Here is a 13628-nt window from a genome sequence, read left to right on the forward strand (position 1 = left end):
CACGTGGCGTAGACACTTGCCAGTTAACTAGTTTATTGTAAAAGCATTTTCAATGCAGTCGACTATTATTCATCTCCATGTAGGCAATATTTCTCCTCTTTTCCACCGTTTTGGTGAAAAACAAGGTGAAACTGCCCAATGCAAAGGTGAATATTAATCTCGAATGGGATGTTAGATTCAGTCTGGATGTAAAAATCGAAAAAACGCTTCGGATGGAATGAAACATCCCGTCTGAAATTAAAAAAAAAAACCGAAAAATCATGCGAGACTGAATAAAACATTCCGTCCGAAAAATAAAACCCATTTAAAAAAGAGAAAAACACACGAGATGGAATCCAACATTCCATCCGAAATTCACAACTCAGTCACTATCTCGACTGAAGATTTCATCTTCGTTTTGACTTGAGAAAATAGTCAATATGGCAAAAATTAAAAAAAAAAAAAAAAGTGAATAAATTGAAAAACCCACCGTATCCACCTGCTGCATTGGGAAATGCTCTTAAATCGAATAGCCCAAGCCAATTGACCAATCTCTAGAATAAAAAATATCTAATAAGCCGGGCCATTGACAGCGCAGTGAACTATGCAGCCCAATTGACTTACACGTTGTCTGAACTCTAAACAAATTTTCCATGATAGAGACGCCTGATACACCACACGTCCACACCAGTTCCGGATTTCCAGTCAACAAAATCAGATAGGCCACCCCAAAACTCCAAAACCAGTTAAACCCAAAAAAACCTCACGTGTCATCACTCACGTTAGCAAAAAACAAGGTTTCAAAGCCTATAAACCCGCCACGTCTTCACGTCAATCCTACATTCAAGGAAACACAAACACTCAAAACTGATTCACCAAAACAAACCTAAAGTCCTCGAAAACGACATATATTGAGGAAGAAGAAAATTAAATCATTGTCTTTTTCCGCGTTGTTTTTTTAAACTTTATATCTATATAAACTGCAAAAAAAAAAAAAAAAAAGGGAAAATGTTTTTTGAGTAGTGTTAATTGAGTTGTTTTGTTTTTGAAAGATGAGAAGAGGAACACCACCTGGAATAAAGGTAATTGGAAAAGAATGGAGTTTAAAAACATATAGATACGTAGTTTTACTACTTACTTTTATAGCTTATGCATGTTATCATGCATCGAGAAAACCATCTAGTATTGTCAAGAGTGTATTAGATCGTGAACCCATTGATCACAATATTAAGCATTTTAATTATCCGTGGCCACTTGGTGAGGTTTTCGTCAAAGAAAATGGTAATGTTAATGTTGTGGGAAATGGCGGAAAGGGGTGGAGACCATTTAATGGGAAAGATGGGACAGTGAAGTTAGGAGAGATAGATGTTGCTTTTCTAGCTTGTTATTCATTAGGAATGTATGTGGCAGGGCATTTAGGGGATACTTTGGATTTGAGATTGTTTTTAACAATGGGAATGATTGGGAGTGGGATTTTTGTTGGACTTTTTGGTATGGGTTATTTTTGGAATATACATGTGTTTGGGTTTTATCTTGTCATGCAAATGATTGCTGGCTTGTTTCAAGCTACTGGGTGGCCTTCGGTTGTTGCTGTTATTGGTAATTGGTTTGGGAAGAGAAAGAGGGGTTGATAATGGGTGTTTGGAATGCGCATACTTCTGTTGGGAATATTACTGGTTCGCTTCTTGCTGTTAGTGTTTTGCAGTATGGGTGGGGTTGGTCTTTTATACTTCCAGGTGGTTTGATTTGTTTGGGAGGGATAATGGTTTATTTGTTCTTGCCTGCTTATCCTGAGGATGTCGGGCTTCCTTGCCCAAATGGATGGGACACTAATAAGGCAGTGAAAGAGGATGAAGATGTAGAATCTTTACTACCAAATGAAAATGCTATGCGAAAGGATGGTGTTGTAGAAGCGGAAACTAGTGATCTACAAAAACATGGGTCACTCAGTCGTACTAGTGCTGTTGGACTCGTGGAAGCTTGTATGATACCAGGAGTGATCCCGTTTGCGTTGTGTCTTTTCTTTGCAAAGCTGGTGGCTTACACTTTCCTGTATTGGCTGCCCTTTTATCTGAGCCATACTGGTATGTTTCGGTTCATAAAGTAGTCACATTAGATGAAATTGATCTAGTCAAGTAGACCTCTTGTAGCTCTGAAATTTGGTTAGTTTTAGGAATTTGTCTGTTTTAGTTGAGGAATCTTGGTCATAGTTACCTAATACCTAGGTTAAACATGATTATCACTCCTCATGTATTTGGTTTAATCTGCTGAATAGGTTGAATTTTTTTAATACAGGGTTCTGAATCTGAGTTTATAATTTAGCTTTCCAATTATTATCTTTGATACATTTCTGTTCAATTTTACTGATGAACGAACAAAAAGAAAAGATTATGGCCCTGGTCGGTGAGTGAAGCTGAAACTAAGAAAGTAGTCTGGAGTTGGGCAGTAGAATGTTGTACATACCATAGAAAATCAATAATGATATAGAGTGAGTGTGAAATCTTTAATTTGTTATTTATGTAGCAACTTTAGTGGCTTCAAAATTGACAACTCCATCTATTTGTTATTCATTTGGAGTCTTCCAGCATGAAACCACAATCTCTGATATAATCAACTGAAGTTTTGAACTTCATTGCAAACTTATTCATGCGATTACTATTTACTCTGGTCCCTAAACAGTTTATGGTTACTACATTACACACCATTCTCTGCGAAAAGAACCTGCAAATTTTTTTTGTTGGTTCATTTGCCTCAGATTGCGATAATATATATTTTGAGCTCCTCTCAACCTATTGTCTGCAATTATCTTAGACCTTCAAGTACAGTTCTTTTACACGTCTTGTCTTGGTTTACAGATTTGTAATATTTTGCGGATTTGTTCTCCCCACCTCTCCGCATTTGCGATATTTTTCTCGTTTTATAAATTTGCGATTATTTGTAAATCTTATTTTCCACTTGTTCCTCTTGTTTCAATTGAGTCTATAAGTACCCATCTTTGATATTTGATGATACTTTAAACCACATTTTTTTTCCCTTGCTTTGCTCCATAGATTTTTGGGATGTAAGTGGTTTGTCTTTTTGTTTTAGGACCACACAGAGGTGGTTTTGACTACGACTGATTGCTTTAAAGATCTATAAAGACTATAGTTTAGTTACATAATGTGTAGTGAGATGACTGAGATCTACGGTCATAGGAAGTTTTAGGTGTTCGGAGTTTTATTTTTCGCAGTTCTGTTTTTTTTATTTATCAGTTGGACATACAAAGTTTGCATGCTCTGACTCGAGGGGAGTGTAGAAAACTTTACAACCTTAAATTACTAAACAATGCCAAATTACTTGCTTTAGAATTATACAATCTGTTACTTCTTTATTGCTACAGTTATACCGAACTTCCAGGACTTGTGACTTCTTTGGGAGTTTTAATTCATTCTTACCACTAGTATTGTAAGAATTCACCTGTTACTTCTCGAACACCATGTATTTACTCTCAAATTTTATAAATGTGGCATTGGGCAAGTCTTAGCATTACTTTTAGAAGAATCATTTCTTGTATATTTTGACTTAAAGACACGTCTAAGCATTGACAGGATTGAAAGGGCTCCCCTTTCATTTAGGTTGCATCTTCATGGGATTATGTTATATGTAATGGCTGATAATTTGTTATATATGCGTTATTTTACGTATATGTATGTTCTTTTTTTTGGACAAGTGTGAACATTTTGATCATCTCTAGACATGTCATATAGCGTGTGGTGTGGACACAGGGTTCTCCAAGTTTCTTTGGATTTGGTCTGGTGGTGTAACTGCTAGGAGATTGATGGTTTTAGAACCTCTAGTGGCCCCAACGGCATGCCTGCATTTTCTTGATACTATTACTGTACCTAATGTTCCTTTAACTTATGCAGTACAGCTTAAACATAAAATTTTGACTCTACTTTGTTTTCTTTTGCAGCAATTGATGGGGAGTATGTGTCTGTGAAGTCTGCAGGAAACCTTTCCACTCTGTTCGATGTTGGGGGAATTGTTGGTGGAATTCTTGCTGGCTACATATCTGACAAACTAGAAGCTCGGGCTATTACAGCAGCTAGTTTTATGTATGCTGCAATTCCTTCATTGCTTCTCTACCGGTCATATGGAGGCACTTCAAAGTTTATGAACATTCTTTTGATGATGATAGCTGGGTTGTTTGTGAATGGTCCCTATGCACTTATCACAACTGCTGTTTCTGCGGATCTGGGCACACATAGCTCTCTCAAGGGAGACTCTCGAGCACTGGCAACAGTAACTGCAATAATTGATGGCACTGGATCGGCTGGCGCAGCTCTTGGGCCTCTTCTCACTGGTATTATTTCCACAAAGGGTTGGGATGCAGTCTTTTATATGCTTGTCATTGGGGCTTTTGTTGCTGGTCTTCTTCTGTCTCGCCTAGTTTTAGTGGAGATTCTAGAGAAAACTTCAAAACAGTCACCTCCATCTGATGTCTCAACGCAGCAAAGTATCACGGGTAAGACTTGCACCTTCTCATATAGTTGTATTTCTTTGAGTTTAGAGTTCTGGTCTTAAAATTCAAAGTTGATATTTTACTTTCTTAGATTGGGGAAGCTCGAAGTTAGCTTTTTATGGAGAGAAAGTATATTGCTGACTGTTGCTCATTTGTTCCCTCCCTCATCAGTTCTTAGGACAACGATCAGATGAGCTCCTTGACCTATTTGGTGTTTAGGCTGTGCTTGCTATTTATGCAAATTGAGCATTTGCACTAGGCATAACACACTAATCCCAGGATTCTGTAAAAACGTAACAATATTTTTTGATTTTCGTCCACAATCTTTTAATTTACGTCCAGCAAAGATTTGCGACGAAAAAATAAAAGTGAATAATTCTCTTAAACCCATCCCTTAGTAGTAATAGACTAAATAGTAGTCGTTGTAGTGGTGGTGGTTGTTGTTGGTTTTCATTTTGTTTTGTTCTTCAAGTAATAGTTTTCCTTTTTCTGGCCTCAAATGATATCTCACTTATTTAACATTATCCCTTTCCAGGTTCTGCATCTCAACCTCTTCTGAGAGATCAAAGGTGAGATGGTCTATATTTCAAGGGATACCTTCAGAATTTTGGAAATTTAGAGCCAGAAGTTATAGAGTAGAACGGTGTTACAATAATCAATCATAAATCTTTTTGAATTAAGGACGGAAAATCCTTCTGGCTTCATACTTACTGTACAATTTTGTCAATCTAGAGTTGTGTTTGGTATGTTTGTCTTGCTAGTTGCTATGCAGTTGATACATGTCTGAGATTCTTTACTTAGTACCACACTCGGAATAATTCTTTGTGGTTCAACAACATTGGATAAGTGATTGATCCAAAGGCGATCCTTCTGGAACGATGTATTTTAGAGCGTACCTTGTAATAATATCTGGCAAGGGGCTGCTTAACCTCAACACATCATAGTAAATAATAACATTTGCCGTTTGTGGCTCTATTACCTGCTAATACACAAATATTTATGTAGCTATCCTGGTAAGAACTGGGTTGGAGTACAATCTTATATAATATGGTTTTGGTTATCAGGATCTTATAATATTTTGAATCTAAATTGGACCTGGCTATACTCTGGATTGTCATTTCTGTAATTGTCAACTTGTTCATGCCATCTTCAACTAGTTTGGTAGTTTCGTTTGGTGGTGATTCCATCGGGCACTCATCAAATTGGATTGGGCAACCCTAAAAAAAAAAGAAATTTTATAAATTTGCCATATTACAAGTTTGCCATCAAAGCCCAAGCCCAGCAACCAATTCAACCGGTATTGCCAAAACGAACCCTAAGGTCGTTCGTTGTTTCTATTTCAAACGACTTGGCCAAGTCGTTTGAGTATACACACAAACGACGTGACCACGTTGTTTGAGTGTACACTCAAACTACGCGATCACATCGTTTGAGTGTAAACTCAAACTACGTGACCACATCGTTTGAGTGTTAGTTTGAGTTTGAGTTACACTCAAACTACATGGCCAAGTCGTTTGAGTGTATACTCAAACAATATGGACAAGTCGTTTGAGTGTTACTCACACTAACACTCAAACTACGTGACCATATCGTTTGAGTGTATACTCAAACGACTTGATAAGTCGTTTGAGTATACACTCAAACGATATGGTCACGTAGTTTGAGTGTTAGTGTGAGTAACACTCAAACTACTTGTCCATGTAGTTTAAGTGTACACTCAAACGACGTGGTCATGTAGTTTGAGTATACACTCAAACGACATGGCCGCGTAGTTTGAGTGTACACTCAAACGATATGGCCGCGTAGTTTGAATGTTAGTGTGAGTAACACTCAAACGACTTGTCCATGTAGTTTGAGTATACACTCAAACGACTTGGTCATGTAGTTTGAGTGTACACTCAAACGACGTGGACATGCACTCAAACGATTCCAAACGCACTCAAATGCATCCAAACGCACTCAAACGATTTCAATTGAATTAGAAAAATTGAAACCCGATTTAAAAAATTGGGTTAAAAACAACACAATTACATCAATAAAACTACATGCACTCTGCACTCTTTATCTGTTATGACATAATATCTTTATAACCAAGTTAAAACATGTAATCAAACATGCTAAAATCTAAAATAATAATTTGTTTTATATATAAACTTGTTATTATTATTATTTTTTCAATTGTGAATCATAAACTAGTTTGGGGTTTGGAGTTCAGAGTTCAGGGTTTAGAAATTTCGTACCAACATATTTCACTTAATTATTTGAAATAATAATTTGTTTTATATCTAAACTTGTTATTTTTTATTTTATTTTTAAAATTGTGAATTATAAACTAGGTTGGGGTTTAGGGTTTAGGGTTTAGGGTTTAAGGTTGTTTACAAATTTCATACTAACATATTTTACTTAATTATTCAAAATAATAATTTGTTTTATTTATAAACTTATTATTTATTATTTTCTTTTTCAAATTTTGAATCATAAACTAGTTTGGGGGGTTTGGGGTTTGGGTTTAGGGTTTAGGGTTTACAAATTTAAATGCAGACATAAAAAAATTTAATTTCAAACATATTTCACTCAATTATCCAAATCTAAAATAATAATTTGTTTTATATCTAAACTTGTTATTTTCCATTTTTTTTTATTCAATTGTAAATAATAAACTAGTTTGGGGGGAGTTTAGAGTTTAGGGTTTACAACTATATATCACTCAATTATTTGAAATATATCAAAATTTCAAATATATATAGAATACTCATTCACTCAGTTTAGAGTTTAGGGTTTACATAGAATACTCAAGTTTCTCTACATACTCAAGTTTCTTTACATATTATAATACTTAAGTTTCTCTAAATGGAACATGAAGATGAAGAAGAAGTATTTGAGGTAATGTTTGAGGTACAACAACAAATTAGAGAAGAACAACAAATTAGAGAAGGAGAAAATAGAAGATATGTTGAAAGTGAAGAAGTGGAACAAAATGTTGAAGGTCAAGGTGAAGAATTTGAAGATGCGACAAGTCGAGCAAATAAAATGCCGAGAAATCGTCGACGACAAAGTGTAAACCTAAATAATGAGGTAACACTTGATTAAAATGAATACAAAATACTTGATTGATTGAATGAATGAATGAATGGATGCAAAACGAATGAATGCAAAACCCGAGCCCAAACGACATGGCTGGGTCGTTTGGGAACACTATAGAACTACATGGCGGTGTAGTATGAGAACACTATAGAACGACATGGCGGTGTAGTTTGAGAACACTATAGAACGATATATCCATGTCGTTTGGTTACACTATAGGACTACATGGCTGGGTCGTTTGGTAAAACTATAGAACGACTTCTCCGGGTCGTTTGGGGACACTATAGAACTACATGGCCGGGTCGTTTGGACCCTCTATGAAACTACATGGCTGGGTCATTTGGACTAAATTTAATTAAAAGTTTTTTTTTTGTGACTTTGAAACTAAATGCAAATTGTTTGAGATTCTTGTTTTATTCTTCTATATGTATAATTCTTTGCCGCTATCTGGGAACCGATCCTCTGCAAACTCGAATGATGTGGATTGTCAACCGATTTTAAGTGATATAATAGAAATTTTTACTACGAAAGAGGTATGATTGAGTAGGCATTGATTTTATTTTATTTTAAAATTTTCTAAATATAATTTTATTAGTGTATTAATAATAGTTGTTGTTTTTTATGTGTTTATGTCTTTCATACACGTAGTGAGGCAATCGGTTGGGCAACCGCTAGAGGAAGACAAGTTAATGTTGTTGTGGTCATTGAAAAGTCGGAGTGTGCCAAAGGAAACCGAGTAGCAAGATTGAATTTGGCTTGCGAGTGCTCGGGTGTGTATCGGTCACACAAGAAGGAAGGCGAAGAGAGGGCTAATAAGAGAAGGTCGGGAACCAAGAAATCGGGATGTCAATTTAAGTTAAAAGGTGTTTTCCAACACGGCACTGTCGATAGTTGGAAAATTGTCGTTCTTAATGGTGTTCACAACCATCCATTAGCGAAGACCCTTGAAGGACATGCATTTGCTACTTAACTAACCGTTCCAGAGTTCGAGTATTTGTCAGAGATGAGTAAGTGTGGAATAAAACCTAAACAAATATTGGATTCCATCAAGAATAGGTATCATGATAACATCTCTAGTATATCCCAAGTCTACACTGCAAGGCAGAAAGTGAGGAAATTGGATATGAACGGTCTCACACAATTGCAGAGATTGCGTGAGTTGTTAGCAAAAGAACATTATTTTGAGGAGTTGAGACATGATGAGAATACCGAGGAGATAACGGAATTGTTATGGGCCCATCTAGAAGGTGTTAAATTGGCTCAGACTTTTCCAACAGTTTTCATGTTAGACGCTACCTACAAAACTAACAGGTATCGGTGGCATTTCGTACAGTTTGTTGGGGTGACTTCAACGTGGAAATCTTTCACCGTGTGTCAGGTGCTGCTTCAGTCTGAAACAAAAGTCGACTATGAGTGGGCCTTGCATCATTTTAGTGGCTTGCTTGGTGACATAAGCCCATCCGCGGATGATAGGTGTTCCGATAGGGACTTGGCCCTGATGAGTGCCGCTGACAGAGTTTTCCCTAACGCACACAAGCATCTATGTAGATGGCATATCGCTACGTGTGTCCTTTCAAAATGTTACGATATTTTTCCAACTACAGAACTTGTAGAGAAGGTCCAGTTCTCATGGAACACTGTAGTCAAATCGAAGACGGAGGTTATTTTCCAGCGTAGATGGGATGCTTTGGAAAAATATTACAGGGTTGAGTACCCCAATTTTGTTTGTTATTTGCGAGAGACTTGGTTTCCTCACAGGGATCGATTCGTATGTTGTTGGACTGACCAATACATTCACTTTGGGAGTACAATGACCAATAGAGTTGAAGGGTCTCATGCTCAGGTGAAGCGTGTACTAGGAAATGCAAACTGTCATGATTTTTTGAGTATGTTTAGCTTAATCCACCCAATTCTAGAGATCCAGATGTTCGAGATTAGAGCTACCTTCGAGAGAAGTATGATTGTAACTCAGCACCACCACCGGATTCCTTTGTTTCGTGAACTCAGAGGCCTTGTCTCACGCAAGTGTTTGGACTTGTTATTTGAAGAAATAGATACCCGCGTAAAGTGTGTTAAAGATGGAGAGATAAGGTGTTGGTGTTATTTGCGCACGAGCCATGGACGCCATGTGCTCATGAATTAATTGAACTTGAAGAGCAAGAGCGGTCCATCCCTTTGACTGCTATCGACCCCTTTTGGAAAACATTGTCTGCTTCTCCCAATATGTCAGTGGGTGTTGGTCCCGATGTTGCACCTTCGATGGACTTGTTCATGAATAGGTTTGCAATGGTTTCTGAAGAAGAGCAGAGGGTTATAACTAGGAAGCTTATGGAGATTGCCGTACCAAAAAGTACATGGCTAGTACCGCCTCGTGAGGAAGCAAAAACCAAAGGTCGGCCGAAAGGTAGCTGTAGCAGAAAGCTTCCAACTAGAGATGATAACTCTTCAAAGCGAGATCCATCTCATTTTGAACATTCTCAACGTGACCATGAAGAGTGGGTCTCGTCACAACCAAACACTACGCCCACCCAAAACACCCACACCACACCAAGAAAGAAGTCTTCTCCAAAAATACCAACCCAAAACATCCACACCACACCAACAAATAAGCCTTCTCCAAAAACACCAAAAACAACCACACCAAGAAATAAACCTTCTCCAAAAATACCAAAAACAACCACACCAAGAAATAAGCCTTCTCCAAAAATAGTCACACCACGAAATGTGAGAGATGGCTTAGACTTTGGAAAGACGAGGGGTCCTAAGGATTACGGGTTGGATATTCCTAAAGAAATGCATAAATACATTGTTAGAGTCCATGACCCTGTTGGCGATGGAAACTGCGGTTATAGAGCTTTCTGCATTACATTAGGAAGAAGTCAAGAAGAATGGCCATAGATGAGAAAGGAGTTGTACGAAGAGCTTACTGACAACCTCCCCCTTTATTGTACTTTGTACAATCAAAGTGACGTTTTTTATTCGATGAAGGAAATCCTACATGAAGAAGGTTACACACCCTTAAATAAGTGGATGAGCATGCCCTTTGCTGGATACTTATTTGCTTCAAGATTTAATGTTGTTGTTCTGCATTTAAGAGCTCGTCAGTGCTTCCTTCTCATGCCGCTGAGAACCCAAGCAAATCCTGAGAGAGTGACTCAAGTGTTGGGTAGCGCACATATTGGTGGAAATCATTTTGTCAATGTTGAACTTGTTGAAGATTGTCCGGTTCCTCCAGTAATGCGCCAATAGCTTAGAGCTCGATATGATATTGTTGAAAGTTGGAATTTGGCCTTGACAGCAAGGCAATTGCAATTTATGGCATTGAACATTCCCAATTTAATATGGGAAAACGAGCTCGTTGAAGACCCAACAGTACATGTTATCGACTAAGTTGTTTGTATGTTGTCGATATGATATTTTGATGTAATTTGTATTTTGATATAATTTGGAACAAGTGTAATTTGATTTGATTTTTATGTTATCAATGTTAGGGCTTTTATTTGATTTGATTTGGAAATCGAGTAATCGACTAAGTTGATTCGGACGGCAATCGAGTGATTTGGAAATCGAGTGATCGACTATGTGATATATTGATGTAATTTGATATTTTGATGTAATTTGGAACAAGTGTAATTTGATTTTATTTTTATGTTATTTGGAAATAATGTTAGGGCTTTTATTTGATTTGATTTGGAAATCGAGTGATCGACTAAGTTGATTCGGACGACAATCGAGTGATTTGGAAATAGAGCGATCGACTAAGTTGATTCGGACGGCAATCGAGTGATTTGGAAATCAAATGATCGACTAAGTTGATTCGGATGGGCAATCGAGTGATTGACTAGTTGATTCGGACTGCAATCGAGTGATTTGAAATAATGTTCGTATGTTGTCAATAATGACCGAAACTACACGGTCAAGTCGTTTGGCTTTAATCCCAAACGATCTAGCCACATCGTTTGGGATTAAAAAAAATGACATGAGCAAGTCGTTTGTATTTTATACCAAACGATGTGACCATGTCGTTTGGTATAAAAGTCAAACGATCTGGCGAAGTCGTTTGGCCTTTATACCAAACGATGTGTCCATGTCGTTTGGTATAAAGGCCAAACGATGTATATGGGTCGTTTGGGATTAAAAGAGAACGATCTGCCGAAGTCGTTTGGTATAAAGGGAAAACGATCTGATGAGGTCGTTTGGCCTTTATGCCAAACGATGCTGGGTCGTTTGGAAATTTTTTTTTTCAAAATTCATTTTGTTTTTACAACACTTTCATATTCATCAAATTCCACTTAATTCCATTCAAACATCAAATATCAAACACTCATTCATCAAATTCCATTCAAACATTTTCATTCATCCATTCAAACATCCAACATTCATTCAAACATCATATCCATCCATTCATTCGAAGTTAACAAAATTACAAACCCTAAACTGAAACAAATTACATCCATCAAACTAAAACTGAAACAAAGTTAACAAAGTTTCAAATAATCCATCCATCAAACAAATTACAAAGTTACAAACTCTAAACTGAAACAAATCAACTATAGCGCCCACCAATGTACTTGCACCTAGTTAAGTTATGCGCTGTTGAAGGAGGACCTTGCTTCCTCCTCGGCATATCATTCCCGACCAATTGCAGACCTCTCTCTAGCAAGCGACTGGTTTCATCGATGACGCCGTCATGTCGAAAAAAGGAAAATCAAGATAAGTTACCAATCGAATGCAAAAATCACGCAGTTAGAAACTCAATTAAAAATCACAATACTTACAATCGGTGAACGGTTAAGTGTCTCCAGGGAGGGATGAATAGGAAGAAGCTCAGGGTTCACCAAAACTACATGAGAATTCCTCACATACCAAGTCATATAGTTTTGATGACACTCCCATGGATAAGACGAGATAGGTCCTTGGTTGCAGGGTTGGATCAAGTGATTCTGCCACGACTCCCAGTAAAGTGGCCCAATATTGGTCCAGCTCACCTCATACCTGCGTCCTGCCACAGTTCTTGTTCTCCAATTTGGTATTGAAGGATCTTTAGGTACAAGCTGTACGTGACCCAACTGACGCACCACCCTTGCGACAGCGTAAAGCTCGACAATGTTGAAAAAGCATAGCAATCCCTCAAAAAATGCAATGTCATCGATCGGGTTTGTATCTCTGACATTTTTGTAGGGATGCCAAACAACTTGAAACAAAATCAAATGTGTCATTAACAACTCCAATGATCAATTACTAAAAAAAATAAATATAAACAAACTTAAATACTTACATACATTGAATTTAATACTTATATTGAACTCATTCAAATCATCAATTATCGCTTGATAAAACTGCAATGCATACGTTGTATCATAATAGTGTGGAACAACTGGGATGTGTCTATGAGCACGCGACTGAGACGAGATATAGTTGAAGTTTGGGACTGTCATGAATACCGGAAAATACTCATAGATCCATGCCTAGATATACACAAATAGTTAATATATTGATAGAGTAATAAAATTAACATTAAAAAAAATAAACTCTAAAATACTCAAGTTTTACCTGTAGAAGAGTCATATAGCCTGTAACCCCTTTCACCTTCACACATGTAGCAGCCCCGAGACCTCTATATAAAAACGCCAAAATTGTTGCTCCCCATGCATACTCTTCTATCTCACTGAATTTCAACAACGGCCTCAGATAACATATAAGCACTCCAGTCCCAGACTTGTCAGTAAAAATGGCACATCCAAAGAAAAACAGGATAAAAGCTCTAACAGTCCGTTGAACATCCTGGAAACTCGAGGCCTTCTCCACCACCTTCCCAGCAGCATCACATATAGGGCTATCATGAACCTTGTTCGCAAAATGCTTCCGAATGAATTCTAGCCTTACTTTTGAAGTGAACCTGCTAGATTCCATCTCCGCCCTAATCAAATCAATAGGGAGCCCCAGACCAAGATGTAGGAGATTTATCGATTGTTGTAAGTTCAGCTCACTGTCCCCTTGCACCGCTCTTCCTCTAACTGTGACTCCACAGATTTGGACAACATCGTCCAAAGTCACAGTCATC

The 13628-nt window shown here is 37.4% G+C and overlaps 1 protein-coding gene across 1 annotated transcript; it reads left to right on the forward strand.

The window, feature by feature from the left end:
* Nucleotides 1-751: 751 nt before the first annotated feature.
* On the forward strand, nt 752-5543 carry LOC147523902 (putative glycerol-3-phosphate transporter 4). The gene is given in 4 exon segments (XM_086600782.1): nt 752-1605; nt 1608-2063; nt 3932-4483; nt 5016-5543. Coding segments are annotated over 4 exon segments (1620 nt in total). The 5' UTR covers nt 752-1031; the 3' UTR covers nt 5054-5543.
* Nucleotides 5544-13628: the final 8085 nt, after the last annotated feature.

Source organism: Coptis chinensis, chromosome 1 (assembly GCF_015680905.1).
Source record: "Coptis chinensis isolate HL-2020 chromosome 1, ASM1568090v1, whole genome shotgun sequence".
Lineage (NCBI taxonomy): Eukaryota > Viridiplantae > Streptophyta > Magnoliopsida > Ranunculales > Ranunculaceae > Coptis > Coptis chinensis.